Genomic DNA, 16,126 nt, shown 5'->3' with positions numbered 1-16,126 from the left:
TTTCAGTGATTCCCAAAGGCATGGAAACATGGATTTTTTAAAGAATTTTTCAGTGATTCCCAATGGCTTTCAAACGTGGATTTTTGAAGAATTTTTTAGAGTTTCCCAAAGGACTAGAAACATGGATTTTTTAAAGAATTTTTTAGAGTTTCCCAAAGGCCTAGAAACGTGGATATTTTAAAGAATTTTTCAGTGATTCCCAAAGGCTTAGAAACGTGGATTTTTTAAAGAATTTTTCAGTGATCCCCAAAGACCTTCAAATGTGAATTTTTTAAGGAATTTTTCAGCGATTCCCAAAGGCTTAGAAACGTGGATTTTTTAAAGAAATTTTCAGAGATTCCCAAAGGCCTAGAAACGTGGATTTTTTAAAGAAATTTTCAGAGATTCCCAAAGGCCCTTAAACGTGAATTTTTTAAAGAATTTTTCCAGAGATCGCCAAAGGCCTTTAAACATGGATTTTTAAAGAATTTTTCAGAGTTTCCCAAAGATCTTAAAAGGCGGATTTTTTTATGATTTTCCAGAGATTCACAAACATGAATTTTTTAAGAAATTATTTAAAAGTTTTATTTTTTGATTTAATAGCTTTTTTTTAAATAAAAAATCTCTGTTTTTATTTTTTCAAAAAATTTATTAATATTTTATTAAATAATTTAAGTGGGTGAGATTTGGGGAGATTCTCCACAAAACTTAAAGTGCTAAAAAGCAAAAACTCTTGTTTTTGCTTTGATTTGATTTTTTTTTCTTCAAAATTTCTTTCTTATTTTTGTTTTACAAAAAAACATTTCTAAACCATAACACACTCTCTTAAACACAAAAAGTACTTTAAGGCAAAATCGGATGTTTTGCTTGACATTTGAAAACACATAAAAATACACAAAAAAAAAAACAAAATCTTAAAATTCTAGGCATCGAAATAAAATTCATAAAATATGAGTATCATGTAGAGGTTAATAATAATACAAAAAAAAATAATACAAGAAATAATTGTTTAATTAATTAATACTTTGTTTATGTTGTTGTCGAAATTAAAAACGTAATAATAATAATTCAAATATTTCTAGGTTAAGTCAATAAGTGCGAGTGAGTAAAATTAGTATTTAATTAAAAAAAAAATATTATTTATTTTTATAAAATAAGTCATGGATTAGCATTTGAATGTATATTAGGGTGGCAGATAACAGGGAGTAGAGCGGGTCCCTGTTTGCGGGCATGTCGATTTCCAGTGGTTTTAGGAATTGGTTAATTTTTCGTTGTTCATTTCTTTTCCTTGCGAGCTCGAGATTTTTCACGTAGTTTCGTTGTGGTCTTTATTATGGCCGATTTCAGACCATAGACATGTTCATGGGTCTTGGTTATGACCTCCGTAGGAGTCTTTGCAGATTTTTGCTTTCGTTCGGATACTAAGGTGGGGTCTTTTGCATGTTCTCTGGAACGTTCTTTGGATGATGAGGCGGAGGAGGAATGGTTTGGGCGATGATGATGATGTTGCTGCTGCTGTTGCTGTTGACGTTGTTGGGAATTTTTACTCTGGCTGGAAAAATCGAAAAAAAAAATTAAAAAAATAATTAAATCAATCAATTTCAAAATTCGGTTATTTTTAAAACTCTAGAGTCGTAACTACTGAGAGAAAAGTGTTGTTGTTGTTGGTTTTTTTTTTGGAAGATATCGATGAAACCACAAATGTTATTGTCGACTACAGTAGGAGCATGACGAGGAGAGTAGATATTTTGGAGAAAATACATTTCTAGATACAGGAGAGATGAGAGGAATCAACGTAGATACAATGGAAGTTCGAGGTAAAGGTAGGCATATACATATATAGATACATATATGTATGTGCTAATACAATAAGCTACATGTTCATAGTCCATTAGGAAATGTTAGTTTTATTTTAATTGATAATATTTAGTCGTTAATTGTATGAATATGGTGTTAATGGTTGAAATGGCGCCCAACGTGGGGCACTTCCCACTAAAGAGAGCTTAAGAAATTCGTGCTGGCAAATGTGTAAGACTTTCAAAATAATTCTAGATTTTATTTAAAAACATTTCTTTATAAAAAGATCTTTGAGTCCTCCATGAGAACGCAAAGGGATTTTTATATTTTTTTAAAGATCCTCAAAAAGCTTTAAAATGTGGATTTTTTAAAGATTTTTTTATAGGTCCACCAAAGTCTTTAAACTTTTTTTGTATAGACCGAAAGGGCCTTCAAATGTAGATTTAATTTTTTTTAGATCAGTTCAGTTTTTGTTTTAAGAATTTTTCAGAGATTCTTTAAACGAGATTTTTTTTTAATTTTTTGGGAGATCCTCCATTGATTTTTAAACGTGGATTTTTTAAAGAATTTTTCTGAGATCTCCAAAGGCCTTTAAACGTGGATTTTTTAAAGAATTTTTCTGAGATCTCCAAAGGCCTTTAAACGTGGATTTTTTAAAGAATTTTTCTGAGATCTCCAAAGGCCTTTAAACGTGGATTTTTTAAAGAAATTTTCAGATATTTTCGAAGGCATAAAACGTGGATTTTTTAAAGAATTTTTCTGAGATCTCCAAAGGCCTTTAAACGTGGATTTTTTAAAGAAATTTTCAGATATTTTCGAAGGCATAAAACGTGGATTTTTTAAAGAATTTTTCTGAGATCTCCAAAAGGCCTTTAAACGTGGATTTTTTAAAGAATTTTTCTGAGATCTCCAAAGGCCTTTAAACGTGGATTTTTTAAAGAATTTTTCTGAGATCTCCAAAGGCCTTTAAACGTGGATTTTTTAAAGAATTTTTCAGAGATCTCCAAAGGCCTTTAAACGTGGATTTTTTAAAGAATTTTTCTGAGATCTCCAAAGGCCTTTAAACGTGGATTTTTTAAAGAATTTTTCTGAGATCTCCAAAGGCCTTTAAACGTGGATTTTTTAAAGAATTTTTCTGAGATCTCCAAAGGCCTTTAAACGTGGATTTTTTAAAGAAATTTTCAGATATTTTCGAAGGCATAAAACGTGGATTTTTTAAAGAAATTTTCAGATATTTTCGAAGGCATAAAACGTGGATTTTTTAAAGAAATTTTCAGATATTTTCGAAGGCATAAAACGTGGATTTTTTAAAGAAATTTTCAGATATTTTCGAAGGCATAAAACGTGGATTTTTTAAAGAAAATTTCAGATATTTTCGAAGGCATAAAACGTGGATTTTTTAAAGAAATTTTCAGATATTTTCGAAGGCATAAAACGTGGATTTTTTAAAGAAATTTTCAGATATTTTCGAAGGCATAAAACGTGGATTTTTTAAAGACATTTTCAGATATTTTCGAAGGCATAAAACGTGGATTTTTTAAAGAAATTTTCAGATATTTTCGAAGGCATAAAACGTGGATTTTTTAAAGAAATTTTCAGATATTTTCGAAGGCATAAAACGTGGATTTTTTAAAGACATTTTCAGATATTTTCGAAGGCATAAAACGTGGATTTTTTAAAGAAATTTTCAGATATTTTCGAAGGCATAAAACGTGGATTTTTTAAAGAAATTTTCAGATATTTTCGAAGGCATAAAACGTGGATTTTTTAAAGAAATTTTCAGATATTTTCGAAGGCATAAAACGTGGATTTTTTAAAGAAATTTTCAGATATTTTCGAAGGCATAAAACGTGGATTTTTTAAAGAAATTTTCAGATATTTTCGAAGGCATAAAACGTGGATTTTTTAAAGAAATTTTCAGATATTTTCGAAGGCATAAAACGTGGATTTTTTAAAGAAATTTTTAGAGATGGCCTTCAAACGTGGATTTTTTAAAGAATTTTTTAGAGATGGCCTTCAAACGGGGATTTTTTAAGGAATTTTTCAGTGATTCCCAAAGGCCAAGAAACGTGGATTTTTTAAAGAATTTTTCAGAATTCCCCAAAGACCTAGAAACGTAGATTTTTATAGAATTTTTCAGAATTCCCCAAAGACCTAGAAACGTAGATTTTTATAGAATTTTTCAGAATTCCCCAAAGACCTAGAAACGTAGATTTTTATAGAATTTTTCAGAATTCCCCAAAGACCTAGAAACGTAGATTTTTATAGAATTTTTCAGAATTCCCCAAAGACCTAGAAACGTAGATTTTTATAGAATTTTTCAGAATTCCCCAAAGACCTAGAAACGTAGATTTTTATAGAATTTTTCAGAATTCCCCAAAGACCTAGAAACGTAGATTTTTATAGAATTTTTCAGAATTCCCCAAAGACCTAGAAACGTAGATTTTTATAGAATTTTTCAGAATTCCCCAAAGACCTAGAAACGTAGATTTTTATAGAATTTTTCATAGATTTCCAAAGGCCTTCAAACGTGGATTTTTTAATAATTTTCCCAAAGGCCCAGAAACGTGGATTTTTTGACGATTTTCCCAAAGGCCCAGAAACGTGAATTTTTTAAAGAATTTTTTCATTGATTCCCAAAGGCCTTTAAACTTTGATCTTTTAAAGTATTTTTAGAGATCCCCAAATGGATTTAAAGAAGATTTTTTTAATTATAGAGATCTCCAAAAGCATTCAAACGTGGAGTTCTTAATAGATTTTCAGGAATTCCCAGGCATATTTTTAATAGTTTTTCGAGGTCCCCAAAGGCCTTTAAACTTGGATTTTTTAAAGTACTTTTTAGGGATCTCAAGTTATTTGTTCAAAGAATTTTTTACAGATCCCCAAAGCCCTTCAAACGTGGATTTTAAAAGAGGGGGGTTTAAAAGAAATGTTCAGATATTCCCAAAGGCTTTTAAACGTGGATTTTTTTAAGATTTTTTTTAGAGATCCCAAAGGCCAAAGAACTAGGTTTTTTAAAATATTATTTGTAGTGATTTCCAAAGGCTTTTAAATATGGATTTAAAAAAAAATCAGAGACACCCAAAGGCCTTCAAACGTGGTTTTTTAATTTTTTTTTTTTCAAAGTTTCCCAAAAAACCTTCAAACGTGGATTTTTTAAATTTTTTTTCAGAGATTTCCGGAGGCCTAACAACGAGGAGTTTTTAAAATATTTTAGGGATACCGAAGGTCTCCAAACGTGATTTTTTCTTAAATAATTTTTTTGAGATCCCCAGAGCCCTTTAAACTTGGATTTTTAAAGAGTTTTTCAGTGATCCCCAAAGGCTTTTAAGTTTAGATTTTTCATTTTTAAAGAAATATTGAAAGGCTTTAAATACGATTTTAAAGGAGTTTTCCAGAGAAAACCGAAGTCTTTCAAAGGTGGATTTTTCAATAATTTTTCAGATATCCCAAGAGAAGTTCAAAATGTTCTCTAAACCAATGGCGCCCAACGTTGTTTGAATGGATGTAATTTTCTTTATCAATAAAATCTTTCAAAAGTTTTTTTTTTTTTTCAATGGCGCACATTGCGGGGTCAAGTGAAGGAACTCCCAAATATTAACCGAAACCCCGACAGTTCTTATAAACCCGTAAAATTGATTTTTTTTGAGATCCCCAAAGGCTTTGACACGTGGAGTTTTAATGAGTTTTTCAGGGATTCCCAAGGAAAATTTTTTTTAATAATTTTTCGACGCATTTAACTTGGATTTTTTAGGGACCCTTCAAACGTGATTTTTTAAAGAATTTTTCAAAGATCCCCAAAGGCTTTCAAACGTGGATTTTTAAAGAGTTTTTCAGTGATCGACAAAGGCTTTTAAATTTGGATTTTTTTTAGTTTTCAAAGAAATGTTCAAAGGGCTTTCCAGAAGTCCACGAAGGCTTTCAAACGTGAATTTTGGAAATAATTTTTCAGAGATCCCAAAAGAAGTTCAAAATGTTTTTTTTTAAATAATAGCGCCCAATGTTGGTTGAACGGATAAAACTGACTTCATATTCACCAAAAAATCTACCATCGAATCATTAAAAATTATTTTTTTAATAAATGGCGCCCAATCCATTGAAATCTCAACAGTTCTTATGAACCCGTAAAATTGAAAATAAATATTTTATTTTTTTTTGTGCTCAACACGCGATGTCTATTAAACGCTGAGAATTGCAAATTAATGGGATTGCTGAATTTTAAAAATTTCCCTTAAAAAATGGCGCCCAACGTGGGTCGACGAATGGAATTTTCACATATTCATATTCAGAATAATACCTGAACGCTGAGCATTGAAAATTATTGTGATTATTGAATTTTGAAAATTTCCTTAAATAAATGGCGCCCAACGTGGGGTCATCGGATGGTATTTCTGTATAACCACCCAAAAATCTTCAAATATTTTAAAAATTGTCAATTTACATATTCGTAGATGCTATTTTTGCTTTTAAATTAATGGCCCCCAATATGTATGTTTAGTATTATGGAATGGCGCCCAATGGAGGGTCCATTGAAACAATCTGTTAAAATAAACGTGAAATTTGGTAGTTTTATAATAGCTGAACCATAAGAATTGGAAATCAATGTGGTTGTTGGATTTAATTACAAATCTTGTTAAAATTATCAGAAGTGGCGCCCAACGTTGGAACTCAATGTATTGGCTTCAAAGAAGAATTTGTTTCAAATGCTGTACGTAGAACATATTTGCCATTTTTGAAATCAATTTTCACACCACTTATCTCTGTTCGAAAATTAAAAGCAAGTTTAGGGTATGAATAAATTAAAAATGGCGCCCAACGTGGAACTCAAAAACAAATTCAGGAAAATTTGGATAGAATCATTTGAGTTATGAGCTAGATATATATATATAATTTTTAATACTACCTGTCACAGTTTTATAAATTTTGCAGTGTTTTTTTTTTGACTTTTTGCCAAATTTGATAAATGGCGCCCAACGTTGGCCTGTGGCATTAATGACCTAAATAACGAATTTTTTGTTAATTTTTGTTATTTTTTCCAATGAAAATGAAAAAGAAGAAAATGTTTTTTTTTTGTTAGGTTAGCTTGAAATCTACGAAAGAAAGGTATGAAGGTTAATTATGTAGAACCTTAAAACTTTAGTTAGAAAATCACAACTAAAATAAGAATGAGAGAAACTACACTACAAGCTACTCTAAGAAGAAGAAGAGAATCTACGAAAAAAATATAATAAAAAAATTTTCCATTTTCTTACACTGTGAAAAAGTAAAAATGTATCCAAAAAAAATAGGTAACGAGTTGCAAAATTTCAGTGTGTGTGTGCATGTGTGCAAGAGAGATGAGTAGGAAGTTGTGCAGATTTTTTGAGGGTTTTTCTTCCAGGTCGAAATGTTGAATTTTGAATTCCGTTTCGTTCGAATGGGAAATTTTCGTTAAAAACACAAAAGGTGCTGGTGTGATGGAGGTGATTACATAAAAAACGGGGAAGAGTTTGGGGGTGGTATAGGGAAGGCTAATTCGGGGGGTTAGTTGAGGTTTCTGTATTTTAAGGTGAAGGGGAGGGGGGAGAAGCAATGAGGTAGTTTAAGGAATTTTGTGCCAAAAAAAGAGAAGTTTCTATGCGAGTATCTTTTGGGGGGAGAAGAGAAGAGAGAATGCCTTTCTCTCTCGTTCTCTCTCTCTCCTCAGAACTATGAACATGTACAAATGCCAAATGGCTGATGCGTTGAAACCGTGCTACGCACAGTTCGCCGCCTCATTGCCTTGCCACCATATCCATGCTGATGATGATGGCGATTCCCACCCGCCGACCCAAACAGCTGGGCATGATCATTGACTAAATTCTGCTGATAGGCTTTGGTATTAATGGCCGCCGGAACGGCATACAACATGTAATTGTCATAGACATGACTAACATCGGAATTACGTTTGGCCGGCAAATAGGGTAGGAAGGCAAAGGAGGAGGATGTCGAGTGTATGGACTTTTGTGAGGATTTCCGTGGACGGTTTAGCAAAGCCAGGCGACTCGTTGGCCGTGGTAGCGAACTTTTACGCAAAGTACTCTGATTCGAATAGGTGGGTGGTATTATTTTCGATTTTAGTTTATACTCATAGGTGGGAGAGTCATTGGAGGGGGAGGATTGAGCCGGAGGCTGGGGAGGAATACGCTCAGGTTTGCTGGGTATGGCAATGGGAATTAGGGATTGTTTGCGTTTCTTGCGCGGAGGTTTTGGTGGCGGTATTTTTTCATTATCTTTTGCCGCTTCGTTGGTAATTCTCTCTTCTCTCGTTTCCTCTCTCTCGCCAGCAGCAGCCGTGGAAGAGTGCGTGGCTATAACTTCTCTCGCTTCGTTATGTTCTAAAATTTCTTCGTTTGCTAAATTCGTTACGCTTACGTACGTCGTATTTTCCGTTGAGGTCACGGCCTTCGTTTTGCTGCCAGACCTGCTGTGATGCCTGTCGGGGTCATTAGATGAAGATGGCGCTGTTGTTGTGTGGCTAGATGTTGTCGTTGTGGTGATGGTGGTGGCGCTGCGTTCATGGCGTTGTTGGGATGTTGAGCGACTGGAGTGAGCTGTGGAATAGAAAAAAAAATATTAATTTTTATTCGAAAAACCCTTTTTTTTGTTAAAATCAATTTCTGAAAATTTCAATATTTTTTTGTTATTTTTTTATTCTCTCAAAAAAAGCTTCCTTCGTTATTTATATTTTAATTCAAGGGGGATTTATTTCAAGTGCTTGGGTGCGTGAATTTTTTTTTGATTCTAGAAAAAAAGGAAATGGTGTTGCTCAAGGTGTGGGAAAAGTGCGTGCGTGCGTAAAATATTTTTTTTTCTTGAAGTTATTTGAGGTTATATTTTTTATTTTTTTTTTTGGATTCTAACCTAAAACGCTTGTGCAAATCTGTTGGCTGTGTGGCACCCATTATCAATAGGCCCAGAACCAGTAGCTCTGTAAAAAGAGAATATACAAATATATGGCATAAATAAAAAAAAGCAAAACGATATATAAATAAAAATAAATAGACGGAATTTGAAGCTGGCGCCCAATGTGGGGATCTAGGAAACGCGATTTAATTTCGAATAATTTTTTTAAGAAAATAGTTACATTATGGACCACGAGCCTTTTTTTGGTATGACAATTCGAAAGTCAAAGTAGGGAAGGAAAATCACCTATCTTAATCTTTTGGGAAATTTTGTTAAAAATTCAGAAAGTTGTCTACGGAAGGCTTAAAATATATATTTTTAAAAATCTTTGAAATTTTTTGCCAAAAACCTAGATTTTTCCTTAGAAATCTACACCTGATGCTTGTCTTGAAGTGTGATTATTTTTTTTTTAAGAAATCCTTGAAAATGTTTCCTTAAAGACAACTTGAAAAAAGGGGATCTCTAATCCTCCAAAAGAATTGGAACTCATAAAAATGCCAACAAATATTGGATCTTAAAGTATTGAAGTAATTTCACGCCATCGTAAATGTCTCGGCCTCCCAGGTCATTAAAAAATATTTTTATACCCTTCACGACTTCATATAGCCAACATATAACGCCTCACCTCCCCTTATTTGGTATTTTGATTATATTAGCGACATTTTTCCACCGGATTTGTTTTAAATTTCGTATTTAAAGCTCGCAATGAGCCTATAACAAAAAATTACTATTGCAGGACAACGTCTTCGTAAAGCTCCTATATAACGACTTTCCTATGAGCGGTATTTTTATACCTCCAGCCGTATAGGCAAAACATGCCTCATCGAAATAATGGTTTTAGGCTCTTTGGACCAAATCCGTTTCAGGATATTTGGAGTAGATCTAACGATTTCTTTCCGACCGTCTGTGTGGCTGGCAGGTGCGCACTATAGCCCTCAAAGTTAGTATCCGATTTGATCCAAACTTGATACATCGTAATATTATTATCAAACTTAGATCGAGTTCGGAGATGTGCCATATCGGTCCACTCCTTCTGGTACCTCCCCCACAAAAGATCGAAATTTTCAAAAAATATATTATCTGCACAGAAAGAGAAAGGATAATCCGATTATGCTTCAACTCTGCAAATCCTAATATTTGCGTCAGTGCTAGGACAGGTGCAAAAATGGGCAATGTCGGTACACTCCATCAAGTACCTCCCCCACAAAAGAAGTAATAGTCCGATTGTCTTCAAATGCCACGCATCCCAATATTTTTATCACCCTGTGCTAACATAGAATATATCGGTCCACCTACCTACCTCACAAAAGGTCAAACTTTCAAAGAAAATATTTTACTGCACTGAAAGACAAGCGAAAATCCAATTTTTCTCGAATTTTGAAAACCTTAATATTTACAGCAGGTGCGAAAATGGACAATATCGGTCCATTCCATCAGGTACCTCCCCCACAAATGCTCAGAATTTTGAATAATTTCAGCTCTTATAAAATGTGATGTAAGTGTCCGATTTTCTTCAAATTATACACATCACAACATTTTTATTAATCCAAGATCTGGTGTGAAGATGGAATATATCGGCGCACTCCTTCTGGTACCTCACCCACAAAGGCTCAACACTTTGAATAACCATGAAGCTCATAAAACCCGATTCCATTCCAGACTTGGTACATCTGAATATTTCTATCAACCCAATATCTGTTAAAAAGATGATAGAGATCGGATCATCCCTTCTGGTACCTCCCCCACAAAGGGTTAAAATTTTGAATAACCAAAATCAATTTTTAAATCCGATATAAGCATCCGGTTCTCTTCATATTTCACACATCCCATTATTTCTACTAACACAAGATCTGCAGTGAAGATGGAATATATCGGTAGACTCCTTGTGATACCTCCCCCACAAAGTGTTCAAGATTTTGAAAAACAAAATGCCCGAAGAAAGCGAAATATCACATTTGTCGCCAGTAGCAAAGACACTCCTAACCAGCATAAGAGAGTGTTTTCCAGTTGCTGATCATAAACAAGGATTCCGAAAATTGCATAGCACAACATTTTCACACATGTCAGCAGAGGACTCAACCAGAACAGACCGCCGAATATAAGGCTATTTTTGAATTTGCAGGTCGATGGTGTTGTAATTGCGACCACTAACTATCCCAAGGTCTCAGGTGTCCCATTCGATAGCCTCTTTAAGTGGTCAGCGTATACCGCAGCAATCTGCGACAAGTTCAGAAGTAGGAACAAGTCTCTGGCCGGTAGCACTTGGGCATGTTTTACAACGCGATAGGCCGGTCTGTGGAAAGTATGCGACTCCCGTGGGGTCCGCCAACGTTAGTGTTACGCAGTGGAAAAATATTCAATACTGCCAGAATGCCGTCCTTAGAACCGCAGCATGGTGCCGCCTAATGACACCTGTCAACCATCTACATAAGGATGCGAAGTTCTTACCGCATGTGACAGCATAATAGACTGATGTCATGGCAATACCGGCTTGGGTGTTACGGACAGAGCCATTCCAATCACCCAGGCACGTATGGAAAGATCTTGATAATCTAGAGAGAGAGGTACAGAGGTATAAGAGAGCCTCTAGATTAACTGGGTATTCACTCTGAAGCGGTCTCAAAAGTCATGGAAGGATATAGAGTCAATACCGTACTAGGAGAACATTCTTCTCTCATTCTCAGTTAAGATCCGGATGGCGCAACCACAAAAATTCGTATTGATGTTACAGACAGAGTCATTCCAATGTTGGATAGACAACCTCCGACCAGGCACGTATGGAAAGACATTGATAATCTAGTGAGAGGGGTACAGACGTATAAAAGAGAGCCTCTAGATCAACTCTGAAGCGGTCTCAAAAGTCATGGAAGGATATAGAGTCAATACCGAACTATTAGACGATTCTTCTCAGTTAAGATCCAGATGGCGCAACCACCTAAATTCGTATTGGGTCCCGATTGACAGCGATGTGCAGAGCATTTTCCTAGCATGTGGCACAGGCCCATAGGACATGCCGCATCTACATATTTCGCTGCGCAGCCAAATCTACTCAGCTAACTGCAGTGCCGTTGCGGACACAACCCGTACCCGTACAGTGCGTTCTTCTTGAGGCCTTACATAGAAGCAGAACCCGATTGAGATGAATTGAGATGAGTAGGAAAGGCTATAACAATAACAACGGTTCTACAAAATAATCTTCAAAAATTCGATCTACAATTTTGGAACTTTTATAAACTCTTTAAAGAATCGCTTCAAAATATATTCCCTGGGTTCCTCCACATTATTTATTAAAACTTACGATTATGACCCCGCTTATCCTTAACAGAAATTATGTAAAAAATTGAGGACTATAGCTATTTTGTTCTTTGAAAAAAAAAAAAATGTTTACAAAAATCCATGACTAAGACCCTGATGATTTTGAAAAAAAGATCAGAAAAATTTTTGGAATGGTGAACCTTCGTAAAAAAAAAAATAAAACTCAAAGAAACTATTAAAAAATCCAAGGCTATAATTTTTTGTTTCTTGAAAAAAAAATTGTTTAAAAAATCCATGATCTTAAAAGAAATGTTAAGAAAGTCCGTCATTATTTCATTGGTAGTCCTTCAAAAGTATTCTTAAAAAATCATACTCAAAGACCTGGTTGTCCTTTAAAATAAAGTCGAAGTCCTAGTTACCCTTTAAAAGATCTGCAAAATCTCCTTAAAAATCTGCAATAATTGACCTAATGGTTGTTAAAATATATTTTTTAGAAAACCGACAATTATTGACCTGACGGTTCATAAGATATATTCTTAGAAGTAGACCTCTCCTTCAAAAATATTTTTCAAAAAATCTAAGATTGTGACCCTGCTGTGCCATTGTCTTTTTTTTAATAAAAACTGTTTTTTTTTAATGCGAAAAAATCATGATTGTATATTTTAAAAGTCCACTATTATAACCCTATGAATCTTCAAAAATATTCTGAAAAATCCACCATTACGGTCCTCATTTTTTGGTTCACGATTATTGCTCATATGCTTCTTAAAAATATTTAAAAAACCAACATTTCCGCTCTGATGAACCTTGAAATGTGTTTAAAAAATTCAGAAAAAAAATATGTATATAGCCCTGATGCTTATTAAGAAAATATTTTTAAAATTTGTCTTCATAGTCTACTTGTCATCTGAAAACAGCTGATACAGTTCCTAATGAGGACATACATTAAGGAAAAAAATCAAAAACTTGGAGCTTGGGTTCTAATTGTAAATTGAAGTAATTTCACGTTATCGAAAATTTGTTTAATGGGGCTCTGGCAACCTAATAGGGAGAAGTTACTTTTCCCTAACTTATTTTTCCTATGAATTGAAAATTAAAAAAATATTTATGGAGTTAGAAGGCATACATTGAATGATTCACGTTGGGCGCCATCGTTATTATGAGTTGCGGATTGAAGTAATTTTTGATTTTTGTAAATTCCTTCTAATGTCACTTTAGCAGGCTACCTTTCGATTGACCTTTTTTTCTCTTGTGAAGAAGTAATTTCTAATTCTGATTTTCAAAGAAAAAAGAGTAATGTGGAGACATATTGTAGGGATGAAGTATTTGCTCGTCATCCTATTCCAGGGCTATCAGGTATTGAAGTAATTTCACATTATCGAAAATTATTTTTGTTCAAATTAAATCACAATATTCTCAAATTGCAGTTGTTTTTCAATTAGCCCATAGTGTTCCTAAATGAAATTACGTTGGCCGTCATTTAAAAAAAAACCTCTAACCACCTGAATTGAGAATATGGTTCCGATTTGTGGATTTTGTTCTCATACTAAATTCTACGCCAGTCTGGCTCATTATGATAATGCTTCTATCAAGTACAGGTGCATGCCTGTAGGGTGTCGAAATTGAATTCACATCAACAAAATTGGAAACTCTGTTCGGATTTGTCCTATTCTATTCTATCAGGTATTGAAGTAATTTCACATCATCGTAAATATTTTTTGTAGTAATAAAATCAGGATATGCTCAAACTGCAGTTGTTTTCCAATTAGCCCATAGTGTTTCTAAATGAAATTACGTTGGGCGCCATTAAAAAAAAAAAAAATACCTCTAACCACCTGAATTGAGAATATGGTTCCGATTTGTGGATTAAAGTGATTTATTTGGTTTTCGTACTAAATTCTACGCCAGTCTGGCTCATCATGAGGTTGTCTAAAGGAAATTCATATCAACAAAATTCGAAACTCTATTAGGATTTGAGAATGAAGTATTTTCTCGTTTTCCTATTCAAGGGCTATCAGGTATTGAAGTAATTTCACATTATCGTAAATATTTTCTATAGTAATAAAATCAGGATATCCTCAAACTGCAATTGTTTGTCAGTTGGCTCTTAGAGCTCTGAAATGAAATTACGTTGGGCGCCATTAATAAAAAACCTCTAACAACCCGAATTGAGAATATGGTTCCGATTTGTCTGGCTCATCATGATAATGCATCTATCAAGGACAGGTGAATGCCTGTCGAGTGTCTAAAGGGCTTTCACATCAACAAAAATTCGAAACTCTATTAGGATTTGTGGATGAAGTATTTTCTCGTTATTCTATTCAAGGGCTATCAGGTATTGAAGTAATTTCACGTTATCGTAAATATTTTTTTTAGTAATAAAATCAGGATATCCTCAAACTACAGTTTCTTTTCAATTAGCCCATAGTGTTCCTAAATGAAATTACGTTGGGCGCCATTAAAAAAATAGCTCTAACCACCTGAATTAAGAATATGGTTCCGATTTGTGGATTAAAGCGATTATTTTTGTTTTCATACTAAATTCTACATCAGTCTGGCTCATCATGATAATGCTTCTATGAAGGACAGGTGCATGCCTGTAGAGCGTCTAAAAGGAATTTACAAAAAAAAAAGAAAAAAATCGAAACATTCTAAAGATTTGTGGATGAAGTATTTTCTCGTTGTCCTATTCTATGCTATCAGGTATTGAAGTAATTTCACATTATCGTAAATATTTTTTGTAGTAACAAAATCAGGATATCCTCAAATTGCAGTTGTTTGTCAATTGGCTCTTAGAGTTCCCAAATGAAATTACGTTGAGCGCCATTTTAGAAGACCTTTCAAAAGCAGTTTGTGACTTTGAGAATATTGTTCCGATTTGTGGATTGAAGTAATTTTTGGTCAGCGTAAATATTCTACGTCAGGCTTGCACATGATAAAAATGTCTCTATCACGCGCAGCCGCAGGCCTTTGAAGCTCTCGAAAAGTGTGGAGTGCCTAAAGGACATTGAAAGATTATAGGCTTCCCTTTCCAAAAATTTCCTTTTTTGGAGGCAGATGGGGACTACTTCTTGTGAATTGGTGTGGGGGGTATCAAGGGCTCAAAGTTTTAAACTTTAGGCTTTCCCTGCCTTCAACTTACCCTTTGATTTTGATAGTTTCTCCTTTTCCTTGTCGCCGCTGCTGCGTTCCAAACGATGTGACGAGGAACGCGTTGAATTGTTACGCTCATCGTCACGCGCCAGACGTGACGAGGAATGCTTGCCACTACCTTCCGCCTTTTCATGACGTGCTGCGGAGGATTTATCCGAAGTTGCCGTGGAACGTTTCAAACGCTGTGAGTCACGTAGCTCGTCACGATGGCGGCGACCACTTGAGCTAATGGCTGAACCACGTTGCAGCGATGACGTGCCCGAATGATGGTGATCACGATCGCGATCGCGTTCACGTTTATTGTGCTGGGAATCAGTGTGGCCATTTGTATCACCCTTGTGGCACTCAGCACGCTCTCTGTGTGTTGAAGAACGTGTGGTACTGGATGAACGTTTAAACTCACTGTGATGTGCGGAAGAGGACAGTTTGGAGGAGGTTTTCTCTTCGCAGCGTTGGGATTTCGATGAGGACGAGGATGTGTTGGTGGGACGTTTGGTTTTGGCCCGAGAACGATCCTCACGACGGAAACTGTTGCGCAACTGTTGCTGCTGCTGCTGTTCCTCTCCCGAGGAGTACTGCGAATGATAGGAGCGTTGTGAGTCCAGAGAACTGGAACGCCTTTCCGTCTGGGGTTTGTGCGACTTATGTTTCACCATTTGTGTGGATCGCGACGATTTGCTGGATGTTTTAAGGTTTTCATATTCTTTTTCACTGGACAGGGAACGGGATCGGGCCCGGGGACAACATTCCACCGATGACTGGGACGAGGTGCGTTCTCTGGGTGCCGAATTCAGGCGATTCGGAGATGGTGTATTGTGGCGTGAGGTTTTCTTGGCCTCAGAGGCAAAGGTGCCGCGCGACACCTTGACCGCTATACAGGTGTCGGAGATTTTTTCCGTCATGGCCTTCTCATCAATGGTTTCGAGTGGTTTGGAATTACGTCTCGGCAGGGAGCGACGTTTGCGATCCTTTAGAGAAGCTTCATCGGAGAGTTCCTGAAAAAGAAAATTCCAATTTT

General features: G+C 35.1%; 1 protein-coding gene across 6 annotated transcripts in view; it reads right to left on the bottom strand.

Moving 5' to 3' along the window:
• Positions 1 to 607: 607 nt before the first annotated feature.
• The window catches only part of LOC101898946 (mucin-4), a 155,280-nt gene continuing 139,761 nt past the window's right edge, over positions 608 to 16,126 (bottom strand). For 5 of the 6 annotated variants that reach the window (XM_059125120.1, XM_059125124.1, XM_059125125.1 and 2 more), the window contains 3 exons: positions 15,098 to 16,103; positions 8,174 to 8,348; positions 608 to 1,531 (listed from right to left, as the gene is read on the bottom strand). In XM_059125120.1, the coding sequence (XP_058981103.1) occupies positions 1,255 to 1,531; positions 8,174 to 8,348; positions 15,098 to 16,103 (1,458 nt within the window). In that variant the 3' untranslated portion in view covers positions 608 to 1,254. Of the gene's footprint in view, positions 1,532 to 8,173; positions 8,349 to 8,658; positions 8,726 to 15,097; positions 16,104 to 16,126 lie in introns of those variants that run through there. The other variant, XM_059125123.1, reaches the window with a different exon arrangement.

Source organism: Musca domestica, unplaced genomic scaffold (assembly GCF_030504385.1).
Source record: "Musca domestica strain aabys unplaced genomic scaffold, Musca_domestica.polishedcontigs.V.1.1 32, whole genome shotgun sequence".
NCBI classification, from domain to species: Eukaryota; Metazoa; Arthropoda; class Insecta; order Diptera; family Muscidae; genus Musca; species Musca domestica.
This window is presented reverse-complemented; position numbering and strand designations above follow the sequence as displayed.